Source organism: Anastrepha ludens, chromosome 3, assembly GCF_028408465.1.
Source record: "Anastrepha ludens isolate Willacy chromosome 3, idAnaLude1.1, whole genome shotgun sequence".
NCBI classification, from domain to species: domain Eukaryota; kingdom Metazoa; phylum Arthropoda; class Insecta; order Diptera; family Tephritidae; genus Anastrepha; species Anastrepha ludens.
Genome location: NC_071499.1, coordinates 23,316,744 through 23,332,586, shown reverse-complemented (window position 1 = coordinate 23,332,586; position 15,843 = coordinate 23,316,744). Strand labels below are relative to the sequence as shown.

General features: G+C 38.3%; 2 protein-coding genes across 4 annotated transcripts; both read right to left on the bottom strand.

The window, feature by feature from the left end:
- Window positions 1-287: 287 nt before the first annotated feature.
- LOC128857164 (uncharacterized) lies at window positions 288-3,118 on the bottom strand. Its single transcript, XM_054092788.1, has 5 exons — window positions 2,871-3,118; window positions 2,428-2,779; window positions 1,977-2,226; window positions 1,340-1,666; window positions 288-1,272 (listed from the first exon to the last, which is right to left on the bottom strand). Exons 1-5 carry the CDS (start codon window positions 3,012-3,014, stop codon window positions 936-938), a joined length of 1,410 nt encoding a protein of 469 aa, XP_053948763.1. The 5' UTR covers window positions 3,015-3,118; the 3' UTR covers window positions 288-935.
- Window positions 3,119-8,444: 5,326 nt separating this feature from the next.
- Window positions 8,445-14,866, bottom strand: LOC128857163 (LIM and SH3 domain protein Lasp). Of its 3 annotated transcripts, none has more exons than XM_054092784.1 (6): window positions 14,574-14,866; window positions 14,066-14,514; window positions 12,785-14,003; window positions 12,591-12,715; window positions 9,378-9,499; window positions 8,445-9,310 (listed from the first exon to the last, which is right to left on the bottom strand). In XM_054092784.1, the coding sequence occupies exons 1-6, from the start codon at window positions 14,862-14,864 to the stop codon at window positions 9,252-9,254; spliced, it is 2,265 nt and encodes a 754-aa protein (XP_053948759.1). In that variant the 5' UTR covers window positions 14,865-14,866; the 3' UTR covers window positions 8,445-9,251. The 3 variants fall into 3 exon arrangements, with proteins under 3 accessions (XP_053948759.1, XP_053948762.1, XP_053948761.1); XM_054092787.1 differs by having other exon boundaries at window positions 9,390-9,499; XM_054092786.1 differs by having other exon boundaries at window positions 9,378-9,496.
- Window positions 14,867-15,843: the final 977 nt, after the last annotated feature.

Below are 15,843 nucleotides of genomic sequence, written 5' to 3'. Positions count from 1 at the left end.
CCGACCAAACCACTGTTACCGAACGAATGATTTCTTCCTTGCAGAAATGTAGCTATGAAGTAACAAAAGCTTATACTGCTACACATACGCACATACGCACATATTATATGTAGGCAAACATATTTTTGGCGTTATGATTACACACGATATCATTTATCATTATTGATAAATATGTATGTAAGTGTATGGAGAATAAATATATTAATACCGAAAGTGACACAGTAAGCTAACAATGGCTTCAATATTTAAGTTATCAGCCATAGTTGGTAATATAATTGAAAGGCATATTGGGAAGTCAACTTAATTTCCGACTGAAACTAAATTTCATTTATTACAAAATACAAAAAGTGTTAAATTTGTTTGTACATATTTGATAAAATAATAAGATATATTACAAAAACTATGTTTCGATTATAAATTGCGACAAATACAAACTGTAACATTTACATATTCTAGAATTCTTAAAAACACACACACATATGTACAACAATTTCGCAATAGTAATTTAGCATTTCAACCCCTTGAGTGGAAATAACGGACCCCGCCCGTCAAGATTTTCTGTACTAAATTCGAATTTGACGGGCGTCGCCCGCAGTATATTTTAACGTTTAGAATCACATGAATTTCTTTAAACTTGTAAAAATAAAAATATTATTATGGTATTTTTTTTATATTCTAGCTAAATTGACTTTAATATAGATAACGGTTTTAAGAGTTTTTTTTTTTTTTTGTGATAAATCATTCATAGAATTGCGCTAAATTTAATTGTCTACACGCGTACTATTCTTCGAGATTTAATCGTAACGCAAGGGGTTGAGCTACTTTTATTGCAAGTGAGTTTGTAGCGCTGGCCTTCGATGCCAGCACATTTGCATTGCGCATTCAATTCTTCATGTTGTTGTTGTTGTTGTTGTTGTTATTATTGTAGCACTTTACTAATCCCTTATCAATGCATCCAGTTTACTAAGCACAGAGTCCACATAAGCGCTTATATCATTCTTAGGGTACTCCTTTGTGTGCACTAACTGTGATGCTGATAATTTTTGTGAATTAGCTAAACATTTACTTTTCGAAGCCTTATCGGGAACAACACTTGTAACACCACTAATTTTTACCGGCTCTGTACACTCATCCACCGTGTAAACCTCACTTTGTGCAGGGTTTTCAATCACCTTCAACTCAATTGAATTATTCTCATGCATTGCACATTCGCGACGTCTTTGGCGGGTATTCGGTCTTTCGACGACACGCGGTGACAAATTTTGTTTTTTACTGCAAAGAAGAGAGAATCGGGCAAGTTTTATAACGGAAGCACACATATTGCGAGCAATTATAAGACCTTGCTACCTCCTTTGCAGTCTCGCTTGCGCTATTGTTAATGGGACTTGGCACTGTTTTCGCTGCATTGCTTGTTAGCTTTTCGGTTGGCAATCTGATGTTGGTTTGACCATAATTCTCCGCGTTCTTTTCGTTATTTCGTGCGTCATCCGTGCAATTATCACTGTTAATCACATTTTCCGACACTTTTGGTATCACTTCATCGGTTCCTTGTGGCTGCTCACTTTCGCTTAACGTTTGACTTTGACTTTCATATTCTAATTTTTGTCTGCGTGATTGAAGTGTGCGTGTCATTCGCGCTTTTTGCATTTGCATTGCTTTGCGTTTTCTATTAAATAAAAATAAACAGTGCATATTAATCCGGGGTTTGTCGCTGGGCAAATACATAAACACAAACGGTCGCAACCAGGTAAAAATTACCACATAATATACAGGTGTATAATTAATTAAATATTTATTTTATATAGGGAGCGCGTCTTTTGTTTCTATGCAAAAAGGTACTTGAAGCGGCAGGTCACGATATTTTTTAGAAAAAAAGTTAGAAGTGGTTTTATTACCTCTGTGGTATTTTTTACCTAGTAACGACGAACGCCGGTTTAAAGATATTGCGCGCTAATGCGAACTAACAAATTATTCACCTATTGCGTGGACTTTCGCGTACATTTTTGTGGCCACTTGGTGAACTCTTATCCGCATCTTCTATTTTAACTCTATTCGTTGGACTGCCATTGTTGCGTATTGAAGTTTCTGCCTCTTGAGCTGACTCTGTTTCCCCATGCTCCGCTTGCCAACGTGCTATAATTTTTTGCAAAATCTTCACTTTGTTATCAGTTGCAGCATATCGTTCACGAAACTTATCAACATGAAAGGCATTTGTTGCAACGGTGGCTAGAATAATAAATCAACTAACTAATTAGATAGGTTGTTGTTGTTGTAGCAGCATAAGCAATCCCCACACATATACTGGGAATGCTGCTGCAGTGACAGTCCTTGGCCGGATTTAAATCCGGGTCGTTCCGGTTACGTAGAACCGACTGTCGCGGGAACGTAGTTAGTTAGGTCGAATAATTTGCACCGAACTTAACCTACATCTGCGCAAACTTCCATATTCGGTGCGATACTGCTTTATTTCGTCCTCTTTACGCCGCAACACATCCAGTAGCTCTTCAACTTGCGCCGGCAATTTATTTACTACACTGGCAACTTGATGAACGGGTAGTGGAATAGTAAGAGTGTTATCTTGGCGCTTTAAGCACCACTCAAAATTCAATCGGCAACCTTTAACGCGATACTTTAGTTCCAAAATACGTTCACATGCAGCATGCACATCCACTTGGTTCGTTTCAACGTCGCTCTCTGCCCAGTTTGCCGATTCCGGTTCCGTATTTTGCAAAGTATCGTAAGCAGTGGCCACATCAAATTTTATGCGCTTATTCAGGTGCTATATTTTAAAGAAATAAATAACATTAATAATGGTTATATGCGAGATAAACAAATATAAAGCTGTATGGCATAAGATTTATCTGTAGAACCTGCAACGTCTGCGCCACTTCCTCTTTCGTTTTCGATGCTACCCAATTTTCAACGGAATCATATAACATATACTCTATCACATCTCCATTCACTGAACACTCAAAGAAAAACGTTGTATCTCCCACAATCAATTCCTTTAACATCCTATCAAAAAAATAGTAACAAATATTTTATTTACAAATTTAACAAATAATTGTGGCATGCAAAGACTTGCACTCTCTGACACTTGTCGAGTGACACGATATGTTGCTTATCGATAACACTATTGTGAATGGCCACGCAAATGGAACGTCAAACTGACACAGGGTATTCTCGATAGTTATTTAATAGTCGGAGGAACCGGATATCGCTAACGAAAATAAATAGTTGTTACAATGCTTTTAGTCCGTAAATAAGTGATCTTGCTATAATTAATAATTAATATTGCTGCAACATTTGTTGAATGTGTTGTGAGTGTCTTATTCTGTGCCAATGTGCATAAAACCTTAAGTAGTGCAAGTAAAGTAAAACATGAAGTTTAAGAACTGCATCCGCTCAAGGTTTCCGACTTCCGCCGCTATGAACCAGTTTCTTGTAGTTCAGTGATTTGAAGCAGTTAAAAATACATTACACATTTATCGGCTTATCGTACTTGTTTCGTGAAGAATCGACAACTCCACACTGTTGCGTCATTTCGATATCAGAATTTTTGGTTTACTAAAAATTTGTGTTGTGTTTAAGGTGTTAGGGGTAATCAGAATTTTCAAAAAATTGCATTTTTTTTTAATTTTCTTAAAATATAGTATCTTAAAAAAAATTGTGTGGAAATTTGAAGTGAATCCGAAAAATACTTTTCGAATTATTCAACAATTAACAAAGGGCGCTCGGGCGCTCCGGAGCTCGATAGGAAAACTTTAAATAATAAACTTTAAAACTTTTTCTTAAAACTATGTTTTTTGAACTGGTGATCACTGTAACTTAAAAGCCGTCTGGTAGATTTCAATATAATTTATACTGCTTTTAAAAACATAAAAAACTCGATCAAGGGTTTTTTTACAAAAATTTAAATTTTTTTAAACAATTAATTGTCGGTTTTTTTCTCGAAAATCTGAAAAATATTTCCTGAGGCCGCCATATTGATAATTTTGAAAACAAAAAGCTTTGATCAGGCACAAGATTATCTATTAATAAAACTAATTTCTCTTGTTCCCTTGATTTTAGATGAATCTCTAAAGACTTGTGATGATCACCGCAAAGGACTCCTGGAGAAACGGGCTCCACACAAACAGCGATAACTTTTACAACTTTTACTTCTTTTTTTTTGAAATTTTGCTAAGGGGACAGATATCTGTAAAATTTCGAAATTTTTTTTTTCATAAAATGTTAATATAATCCTTTAAGAATATGTTAAAAAAATTTTAGAACGTAAATTTAGGTATTTCTGACGACTCTATTCTTTGCGTTCGAGCGCTAGGAGAGGTATAGTTACGTTGTATTCAAACTCAAAACTGTATTTTTCGAATTGGCGTACACGATAACTCAAAAAGTTATTGACCGATCTCCCTGAAATTTTGCAAACATCTTTCTTATGATATTACTGTATATATGAATTTACAAGTTTCCGAAACTTTTTCGAAAAAATAATTTTTTTTACGCAAAAATAGTAGGAAAATTCGCCCTAAACTTAATTTTTTTAAGCATTTTATTTTATTTATAACTCCTTCATTTTAAATAATTTTAATGAAAATCAGGGAAAATATGGCCGTTTACAGGTATCTGTCCCTTTAAAGTCAAGTCGAAACATGATGTATTAATGTTATGTTTTTATTTTTGTAAAACAGAGCAACTGACTAGCAAAAAAAATTTTTGAAAATCATAATTTTTTCGGACCTCTGACTATCCCTAACCCCTTAACACACATCATCAAGAAGAAAATCATGCGGTAGTAGGATTCATTCTTCATCTTCGAAGTCAGCAAATTACGAGCTGTAGAGCATTTTGGTGGCATTCCTAAACATCCTTTACGACTTTTTCGAATAAAAAATCGGCGTTTGCCTGCTCCGTTAGAAACTTTTGACAGAAACTTCATCAGCGAATACAACAATTTTGCGACTTTCATCGCTTCCTCTCCTGTTTTCTCTGAACGTAAAAACCTTGTTGGCCTTCGTTCCAGAACACCTATTATGTTTCGGGCTAAATTTTTTTCAAATAATTCAATCTTAACTTATTTATAATGGAAAGTTTATTATTATTAGCGCACCATCGGTGTTATTTTTATAAGAAACGACAAATGCAATTTGGGATGCACTCAAGGGCCCATATATATGGAAATTCCAATGCGCGAAGGGTGCAAGATCTTATCACAACGAGTTGTGTAGTATTGTTTGACTGACTCAATGCAAATGGTTTACTCGACAGTGCTAGTTCGCAGGGTATAACAAAGATGGGGGGTTTTTAAAGGTTTAATTGCGCTGTCTACTTTTTATTAAAAACATTTGTTTCGTTCATACATTAATTTATTACTTAACTCTCTTTACGAATCATATATTAAGTGTTCTGGAACAACAAGCTCAAACGGGAGTTGTTTACATGAACTTTGCCAAGGCGTTCGTGAAAATCGATTGGGTAAATTGTATAGATATGGCATAAGTCGAAATTAGGAGATTTGTTCTTTAGCTTTCTGAATGATCGTAAGTTTGTTGCTAAAGTTGATCCAATTGAGTCTAATATTTTAGTTAAAGGGTTAGGCGTAGTCAGAGGCCCGAAAAAATGATGATTTTCAATAAATTTTTTTTTTGCTAGTCAATTGCTTTATTTTACAAAAATAGAAACGTAGCATTAATACATCATGTTTCGACTTGACTTTAGAATTAAAAAAAAAAAAAAAATTGTAAAAGTTATCGCTATTTGTGTAGCACCTGCTTCTCCAGAAGTCCAAAGGAGTCCAAATATTTTTTAAATTCTGACTACCCCTAATCCCTTAACGCATGGGCAACCTTGGTTTGCTGCTATTTCTATCAATAAAAATTGGTTCCAAATTTTTTCAGTTGCTTAATGTTTGCGTTTTAATGTGCTTTGATCTGGAATATCTCTACTAAAGGGTGATTAGACTGAAGGTGCATTTACCAATAGGGTTTTTTTTAACACGACATGCCTGACTACTTTCAAACTAAATACATAATTTTTTGCAGTATTCATTGACATTTCATCATGCGAAGACTTGGGCCTCAGCAACGTTTACAAATCGTGCATTTGTATTACTCATATCGACGCTCTGTGAAAAGTGTTCATCGCACGCTCAGGCGATGAGGCCCATTTTTGGTTTCATGGCTACGTCAATAAGCAAAATTTCCGAATTGGGACTGAAGAGCAACCCGAAGCCATTCGAGAACAGCCGTTTGGCGCGGCCTATGGACTGGAAGAATCATCGGCCCATCAAAATTGGTGTTTATGGATTATCTTTAAAAATAAATTTCATGAATTGTTCCACACAAAAATAATAAAAATTGCTCAATCAATATGAACTTCCGTTGTTTTATTTCAATTTAAAATCTAATACCTCAAAATTCATCACCCTTTATGTGTTTTTTATGAATTTTGTATGTATTGAATTTGTATTCTACATTAATTTTAATATTTTTTTGTAATAAAAATGATTTGTTTTTGTTTTATAAATACTTATGGAATATGGATTTCATTATTATTTCTTTTGCACGGTTTTTTTTGTTTTTAAACCGGCTCCGACCGGCAGATATTTTTTATAAGGAGATTTTTCATGGCAGAAAAGCACTCGGAGGCTTGGTGGTATCTTTTTTTCGTGTTCACTCCTCTCGGAAGCATAGAGCCTCGACAAGACTCTTCCATCGTACACGGTTCTGTGCTGTTGTTATAGCACCGTCCCATGAGATGTCGGCAGCTGCTAGTTCGCGCAGTATCGACCTTCTCCAAATGTGTTTTGGTCGACCGCGACCTCTGCTCCCTTGCGGGTTCCAGTCCAGTGCCATTCTCGTGAAGGAAAGTATCTACCGTGGAAAAAAATAGTTGGTTGTATTTTATACGCTTACCCACCTACCAACCTTTCGGCCAGATATGCGACATTGAAATTGCCAATGGATGACCCCATACCGTCTTAAATTCTCGCTTATTTCGCGTCTTGCATTTAAAACCCTTTTGTTATTCATCGCCGTTATAATGTAATGAGAGTTAGCCGTCCGTTGGGCACCCGGGTCTAGCCAGACTCTTCTGGCCAGAATTATTTGACTTTGGTTGTGAATTTAATTAATTTCAATTTCTATTAAAGGTAACGACTTCAACTTCCAGGTAACTAAAAATTTAATTTTCTATCGACATAACCTTTTAACCCTTTGGGGACGAGTGTCGGCATATAGCCACCCCAATTTGTTCACGAGCCTGTCGTTCTTAGCGATAAGATACGCATAGGTATCGTAAAAGAGTCACGTTTTCATTTAAAGACATTAGGGGCCATTAGTGATTATGTCTTATCTTCCTTATAATGTAAACTTACGATGTGAGACGACGGTAGAGTCAAAACGAATTTCAGTTCTTCGATTCAGTCTCTCAGTGTCACTGCCAAAAGACAACCAGCAGAATTTTTATTTAAAGGGTTTTCCAATAACAGGTGTTATTTTGAATAGGATTGCACTATCGAGAAATGATTAACGATTTTTTATGGCCGGAATTGGATGGTATTTTCAATAAGACGGCGCTACGTGCCACACAAGCAACGAAACCATTGATCTTTTACGGGAAAAAATTCCGGACTGTATTATCTCTCGAAGAGGTGATCACAATTGCCCACCGAGATCTTGTGATTTAACACCTTGTGACTTTCTTCTTTGGGGCCACGTGAAAGAGAAGGTCTACGCCAACAGCCCAGCGTCGATTCAAGACCTCAAAGATGGAATGCGTGAGGCTATTGAGAACATAGGGCAGCCACTTTGCAATTCGGTTATGGAAAATTTCATGACAAGGATATTGTCCTGTAAGCGTGGTCGCGGTGATCATTTGCCTGATGTTATTTTCCACTATTAACGGCATATAATAGTCCTTCCTCTTTATAATAAAATAAGCATCCGATCATTTATATTATATTAAAAAATAGCATTTTTCTTTGAATATCTAAATAACACCTCTGTTTGGAAAACGCTTTCTTTTATCCTAATCACGAAGGCTAAGCGATCTAAAGATGATACGTTAGCTAGTGACAGTTCTGACGACTCGATGACGGCATTACTTCGTCAAGTGGAAGCGCAATCCGCGCAATAAGGAATCCACTCAGGCATTTCAACATTAGTAGTGATAGCAACAACAGGGTCATGTCGTCCGAATGGATACAAACGCTCCGGCTCTGAAAGTATTCGATGCGGTACCAGCTGGTGGTAGCAAAGGAAGAGGAAGGCCTCCTTTGCGTTGGAAAGATCAGGTGGAGAAGGACTTGACTTCACTTGGTGAGTCCAACGCTTTGTTAAACTCGGCCAAAATCGCGTTAGCGGTTGTCGCGCCAATTAAGAAGAAGAAGTGATAGCAACAATAACAAGCGTAAGTATGTACGATAGAAATTAAATATATATTTTTATTAATTATAAGCATACCAACACACATTTAGTCGTCAAGTTTTGTTGTATCCGCTCTTGAAAGTTTATATTATAATAAAAAGTATTTTGCATTATTTGCATTAATCGACTATTTACAGCATCTTAAATCTATATTACATAAATGTATTTTTTATGTTGTCTAAAAATACAAACTTTTCTAGTCAGTTAATTTGAATTTAACTACAAAAAACATTGCAAACAAGTAATACGCGACCAAATTTAACAAATTGCCTCGACAATCATTTCAAGAATTTTATTTGCTAATTAAATACATTAATTTAATTTAATCCTTTGCACTTATACTTTAAGTTATTCAAATTTTCAATATGATTTAGCTAAAAATTACGATTTATGCAGTAAATCTAAACAAATCAATAACTACTTCAGTACCTTCACTCCTTCACTTCATGTAAGCAGCACTCGTCCTATAAAAATACAATTACGTACGCCACTTTTTATGTGCGTGTGTCGATTGGGAACAACTAAAACTAGCCTCACACTAAACTTACAACTTTTACGTGTCTTTTTCAATGTCTTTTTCCATGCTTAAGCCTAATAATAATTTCTTCTTAATGGATATTCAGATGTGTACGTATGTAAATACTTATGTGTGTTCTTGTTTGATAGTAAAGCAATTGAAAGAAATACAAAAATTATGAATAAATTAAGAATAGTCTAGTAACACTTTTCCTCTACTCTACAGCTCTACTGCAGACAACAACACTCGCTTATTACTAGTGAAGAGCTAATTTATTTACAGGTTGCAATCTTTAGTTGTGGTTTTTTTCAAATTTGGGGCCTCGTCCATAGTTCACTTAGATCCTTTGGACGTATTTTACCGATTTCTGTAATGAAAAGTAGCAGATAGTTTAGTAAAAAAATGTATAGATCGAGTAAGTGAGCCATTTATACCGTCAGACCTACCCAACTGGCCGGGCAATAGGCCGCTGTCACGTTTAGGAGAAGGCCAGACCATGTCGAAACGCGGCTGCACGGCTAACTGGTTTGATTGCGTGGGACGAAAAGTAGTGCTGCTGTAAAAGAAAATACGAAAAGCAAAATTAATTTTATGTTTTTGATTAAACCACATCTTAAATGTAATTTCGTTTTCGAACGGCATCCAGCGCACTTTTCCAATTCAAACAAAAACAAAAAAATAGAATTTCTAATAAGGCCCGCTAAAAGCAAACGTGTTCGATAGCAAATTAGACATCATCAGGCAGGCATATCAAGCCAAATCGAGAACATAATAGTCCGAGAGCCAGGGGTCATTTTGACCTCATCATTTCATACCGACTGATTTTAATACTGAAGGCAGGCACCATCCAATGGATGACGAAAGCAACCGTCAGCTGGTCTAGCAGCGGTGGGTACGTGCGCGGGATGCCGCGAAACGTGTCGAAAAAAAATTTCTACCAACTCATTTCATACCGACTGAAATTTTTTTCATGTATTCTTGACATTTAGTAGAACAAAAAAAATAGTTAGCTGCGCCGTAGAGAGGGAAAATACGTCGCTGAACAGGCGAACCTGTAAAACAAATTAAAAAGTACTAAAACTACTTTATGCCGATTGAAATTTGTTCACATAATTTTGGACACATATGAAAATATAATAATGATAGTGAGCTGCGTTTATAGCGGTGGGAAGACCGTCAGCCGAAGCAAGAATGTATCATTGCGTTCATACATCTCGGCGGCCCGCGGAATTTTCAATGCTACGACTGACGTCTTTTCCCCCAACGGACAATCAGCTGACGATTATTTTTCCATTTTCATTTATTAATACTATAATATTTGAAAATTTCAATCGGCATAAAGTAGTTTTACTTTTCAATTTTTTTTACAAGTTCACCTGTTCAGCTGACGTAGAGGGGGGACTACCGGCAGCTGACTATTTTTGTTCTACTAAATGTCAAGAATACATGAAAATAATGTCAGCCGGTATAAAACGAGTTGGTAGAAATTTTTTTTCGACACGTTTCGTACCCTCCCACAATCACACCCACCGCGGGTGCGCCAGCTGACGTTCACTTTCGTTATTCATGAAAGCTAAATCACAAGTATAGTCAAGAATTTAACGGTATACAAACGCAGTCCAAAATCGACCCTGGCTCCCGGACTATATGCTTCACTTCCAAAGAGAAGAAGAAGCAAAAAAAGTTTACGAACGAAAAATTTGTTATCACTTGCAAAATTGGGTAGCAGAAAACGCAGGTTGGCTTTCCATTTCTACCACGATAAAGTTATTTTTAATGTCTAAGTGCGTGAACCGAATTTAAAAGTTATAACACGCAAATGTCGTCACTATATCAACCTTTTGATTGATTGTTATAGTACCTTTCATAAATTACAATTAAGAATTAATAGCAATATTTAACGTTAAAAATACTTTTTTTTTTGCATAAGCTTGAAAAAATGCCCTATAACAATATTCACTCATAAACACTCTTTATTAATTGAAGATTCGATTTAAAGCTATTTTTACTAAATAATACTCCAAATTCTACAATATTAAAATTCTATTATTACAAATGTTCCTCTAAACGTTTGAAATACCGTGCAGAATAAATGTGAGGAGCGAACTGTCAAACGTACGATGATTTCAAATACATACATACACATTACAAAAAAAATTTTTTAAATAGTCAAATAGTGTAAAATCGGACAATTTTTAGCCGAAATTTTCCCCAGTGGCTCTTATAAATTTTACGATAAAACCACATTTTCATAAGTGCTATAAATTATAAAATCTAAGTTAAATGCTTGCTGGGTTGACGATTGTATTTCAGTACAAACTGCAAATGCGGTCGTAAAAAGCCTAATTTTTAAACTTCTCGTGGGGGTTCTATAGGGACCCTAGGAGGTTGGGACTTTCACAGTTTTAATAGTGTGACTTTGCTCTTTCTAATGGGCGTGGTGGGTGGTGCCACGCCTCCTCCCCTTGCGCCCACCATTCAAATATCTCGTGATAGTAATGGAAAGTTTAGCCGAAATAAGTTTGCTTAAAAATTTGTGAATTGTCCAAAAAAATTACCATAAATATATCTTTTTATCTACACTCATGTTTTTTTCTTTTTTTTTTTTTGTTAAATATTCCTTTTTAAGGTTTCTGATTATGTTTTTTTCGGGCTATTATTTAAACGGCGGGAAGAAAATCCTCGAATTGCCAGGGTGTTCCATTTATTTTTATTTTATTTTAACATTAAGCTGTTCTCATCTAAAATTACTCGCCTGTCCGTTACTACTTTAATCTCATGAATCTTCAAAATACCGGGTAGGCGCGTACGCCATAGCCGACTGTTGCTTCGCGACTGCAAAATTTACTTTACCTTGCGTTTCTGTCTATAAACTGCAAACTGGCGAAGTGCAAATGGCATAAGTGCACAAAATACCAGATTTCATAAAAACTGAATTTGTTTGTTTATAAAAAGTTTCGTCATATGCTTGCAGCTCATATGTTTCCATGATTAACAATTTTTACTAACTAAAATTTGTCGAGTACAAAACTAACGTCTCTCTCGCATCGAACTGTTACTTTGACCTCTCAAATTTTTAAGTGATGGATAATTGGTTGGTGTTAACGAACACGACTACAATCACATCGCCATATTTGCCCTAAGTGAAAAAAATGAAAAAATTGAGAAGGTGTGGCCAATATTACGCCAAGCTAAAAGTGACAGCTAATAGCTGTCAAAAGAAAAAATTAAAATAAATAGTCACGAGCTGTTCAAAACATTTATCAACGCCGTCTATATGTAATATCGGCAATTACTTTCGAGACAACCGTGCATTCGTGGTGTGCGTGTTGATGTTGTTCCACAAATGGAGGGACCTACAGTTTCAAGCAGACTCCGAACGGCAGATATTTTTATGAGGAACTTTTTCATGGCAGGAATACACTCGGAGGTTTGCCATTGCCTGCCGAGGGGCGACCGCTATTAGAAAAAAAATTTCCTGCATTTTAGTCTTTCACCGAGATTCGAACCAACGTTCCCTCTCTGAAATCCGAATGGTAGTCACGCACCAGACCATTCGGCTACGGCGGCAAGCATATTTTGTTACGAATTCGCAGAAATAGTTTAACAAAAAAATGTTTATATCTAAAAGTGAGTTTCATACCAACCTATAGGGGTGTTTCAAGCATCCATAAACCTCTCGATATCGTCCATACAAAGTGCCATAGGACACCCCCAAAATGCGTGCAGCTTTCTTCATTTCCAGTCGTTTATTTTTGATAGCATCCAATACCTGAAAAAAAAGTTTACAATGAAAATAATACGAAGATGTCTATAAGGTAATATTTCTAGGCAAACTTACACGTCGTGTGAATGGCTCTTCCCAGAATTGCGGTCGTCGTCCTTTGGCCAAATAGTCATCCATTTTAATCACATCCTGCCACTCGGACATTTCTTCGGTGGTCAAGCGCAAATCAGTGCCGTCGTACTCTTCCATTTTTATATCCACATAGTCTTGGTCGTTGCCGTTAGCAGCTGCCGCCGCCGCTGCCGCAGCCGCAGCTGTTGTGCTGCTCGACGAAGACGTCGTTGCACCCGTCGACGGTATGGCAGCGGTGGGCGCATGTACGAAATCGTGCGTCATCAGCATGCCGTGCTCGTTCAGCAGATAGCCCTCGGGCACATATTTGCTATAGGCATGCGCCGTGTGATGTAGCGAAGGTGGTGGCGCGATTTGGTCGCTGCTGATACTCGTGCGCTTATGTGACCCACTCGAGCTGGTTGCTGCATTATTAGCAGAAGCGCTGTTAGTCTTCTCCGCGGATTGTCGCACGCTTTCCATTTCTTCAACTGGCTGCGGCACACTAGCAACAACAATTGCTTTTTGTTCGTCCTCCTCCTCAGCGGTGGCTAAGCGCTCCGGCGGTTGCTCAGGCATTTCGTTTTGCGTGATATGTTCACGTGACTGCTGTTCGTCCCGCCCATGCTCGCTATTTTCTACGTTGCTATCGTCGCGCTCCTCAGCGCTTGGACGTTTACGCGTAAGCGAGCGTTCATGTGACTGCAGTTTTTCGTGTTCCTCCGAGGAGCGTTCCTTCCGCTTCTTTGCATCTATTTTCCCTATGCGATTTGTTTCCTTTTCCTCAACAACTTCCGACTTTTGTTCCTTTGCCAAGGCGGCTTCACTGCCGCACTCCATAGCTGGCTCACTATCGCCGTCAGCACCTACGTTCACCTCCAAATTGCTGGTAATCCATTCAGGGTCGGCTTGCACATCATCCTGTTCCGCTTCGTCCGCTTCTGCTTGCAGCTGCTGCTGATGGTGGTGGTGGTGGTGATTATGGTGTTGTTGTTGTTGTTGGCGTTGCAATTGGCGCATGCGCTTATTATGTTGTTGCTGCTGGATGTGTTGGTGGTAGGCGGCCGCAGCTGCGACAGATGACACCGAAGGCGGCGGTATAGGTGAAATTACAGCAAGGCGACGTTGCTCATCGTTGTAATGCCGCTGCGCCTCCAAGTAAGCTTGATGCTGATGATGATGATGCGCATCAATGTGGTTGCCATAGTGCGCCAGCTTTCGACTAAAAGCGAGAATTTTAGTATAAAAAGAAGAAACAAAAATGGATTCCCAACCCAAACTCACACATTGAATACATCGTAGGCATCGTCGAGTGGCGGACGGCCACGCTTGCGTTTCGGCCCCAAGTAATGTTCCGCCGGCGATGCGACTGACGCCACAGCAGCTGCAGCAGCGGCGGCCGCAGCAGCCGCCATTGAAACGCTACTCGTAGACGGTATAGGCGTTAGGGTGGGCAAACGCTGTTGCGCAGGAGCAGAAACCTTCGGCGATGACAGCTTTCGTTCGCGTTGCAGTTGTTGTGGTTGTAGTTGTTGCTGATCCATCAGACTCGGCGAACCTGCACGCTGCTGTTCGTGACGGGAGCCATACAAGTCGTGCACGAGTGTGGGTGAGTGAAACTCGGTAGCAGCAGTGGGCAGCGGTGGACCGTCGTCGTCATCACGCCACGAAACTTCCGCCAAACCTTTTATTTTGAGATCATCTGCAGTCTTTAAGAGTGATGCCAAATTTGCCTGCACAAGTAAATATTTTATATTGAATTCATTGTTTTTCTGCTTATAATTCCACTTACATGTTCCACATTTATTTCGCCTTTGTACATAAATTCAATCAGACACTTCACATCGGCGAATGTTACATCCTTCATGATGATGATCGGGTCACGCTCGCTGGCGTAATTGGTCAGCACTGTGTCAAAAAAGCTGCTGCAGGCGCACAACACGACGCGATGAGCGCGAATTAGCTGTCCCTCGCAGGCCAACGTGACATCGCAGAAGCAGCCACGATCCAGCAGCTGTGAGAACATCGTCTGTAAGTTGCTGTGATGATATTTCCATCGCAAGCAATATTGTTGTGGCAACATGGCGACTGGAAGAGAGAGAAAACACGGCATGCATTCAGTCAACTGGATAGATATGAGAATCTTCATTAACATAGGGTGATCAGTTTAGAGATATCAGATTTTAAATTGAAATAAAACAACGAAAACTATTATAATTTTTGTGTGGAACCATTTATGGCATTTATTTTTTAGAAGATAGTCCCTGTCAAATGTTGGCCGCAACTGCGTCGTAATTCGGTCAACCGTAGGCACTAATTTTGAATGAACTCGCTGGGGGACTTCGGTCGGTATGTCGTGAATAACTTTAGTTGGCTGAATGTTGGCTTCCAATACCTCAATCGAAGCTGGTTTATCCACAAAGCATTTAGACTTTACATACCCCCAGAAACAAAAATCCAAAGGTGTGGTATCACACGATCTTTGTGGCCAAACCACTGGTTCGAGAGGAGAGATAACTTGCTCACCGAATCGACGACGCAGTGAATCCATTGTTTCACGGTCTGTGAAATAGATGACAAGTAGCACCGTCTTGTTGGAACTTTTTAAAATGTTGTGGAGATCACAGCCTTCAATTTCCGGCATCAAAAAGTCGTTTATCATGGCGCCATGGCGTTAAATGTTCACTCTTACATTGGCGCCAGCGTCGTCTTTGAAATTCTAATTTGAAATGAGACCTTAAGTTGTGGGTATGATCCATTCGTCAGATAGTTTGAGATGTTAAATATAACCAAAGAGTCTTGAAGATTTACGATTGCAGTTCGGGCACTACATTGTAAATTTCAAGGCTTTACGCCGCCTGCCCTACAGATCCATTAAATCATAGCACTCAAAAAACCAGGAGCTGTCTTCTATGCACAACCTCGACAGTGAAACCCCAATGCTTTTCAATCACCTTCAAACATATAAGTTGATTCCCAAACTAGATGAATGGATAAATAGAAAACATGGCAAAACAGATTTCTATCTAACCCTGCACCTCAGCGGATATGGTGGCTTTCTT

Coding starts and splice junctions, on each gene's coding strand:
- LOC128857164 (XM_054092788.1), bottom strand. CDS start 3,014: ATGTTAAAGGAATTGATTGTGGGAGATACAACGTTTTTCTTTGAGTGT. Junction 2,780..2,870: donor AAGTGGCGCAGACGTTGCAG/GTTCTACAGATA, acceptor TTTAAAATATAG/CACCTGAATAAGCGCATAAA. Junction 2,227..2,427: donor ATATGGAAGTTTGCGCAGAT/GTAGGTTAAGTT, acceptor TTATTATTCTAG/CCACCGTTGCAACAAATGCC.
- LOC128857163 (XM_054092784.1), bottom strand. CDS start 14,864: ATGTTGCCACAACAATATTGCTTGCGATGGAAATATCATCACAGCAAC. Junction 14,515..14,573: donor GCGAAATAAATGTGGAACAT/GTAAGTGGAATT, acceptor TTACTTGTGCAG/GCAAATTTGGCATCACTCTT. Junction 9,500..12,590: donor TGCTTGAAACACCCCTATAG/GTTGGTATGAAA, acceptor TTTCTTTTACAG/CAGCACTACTTTTCGTCCCA.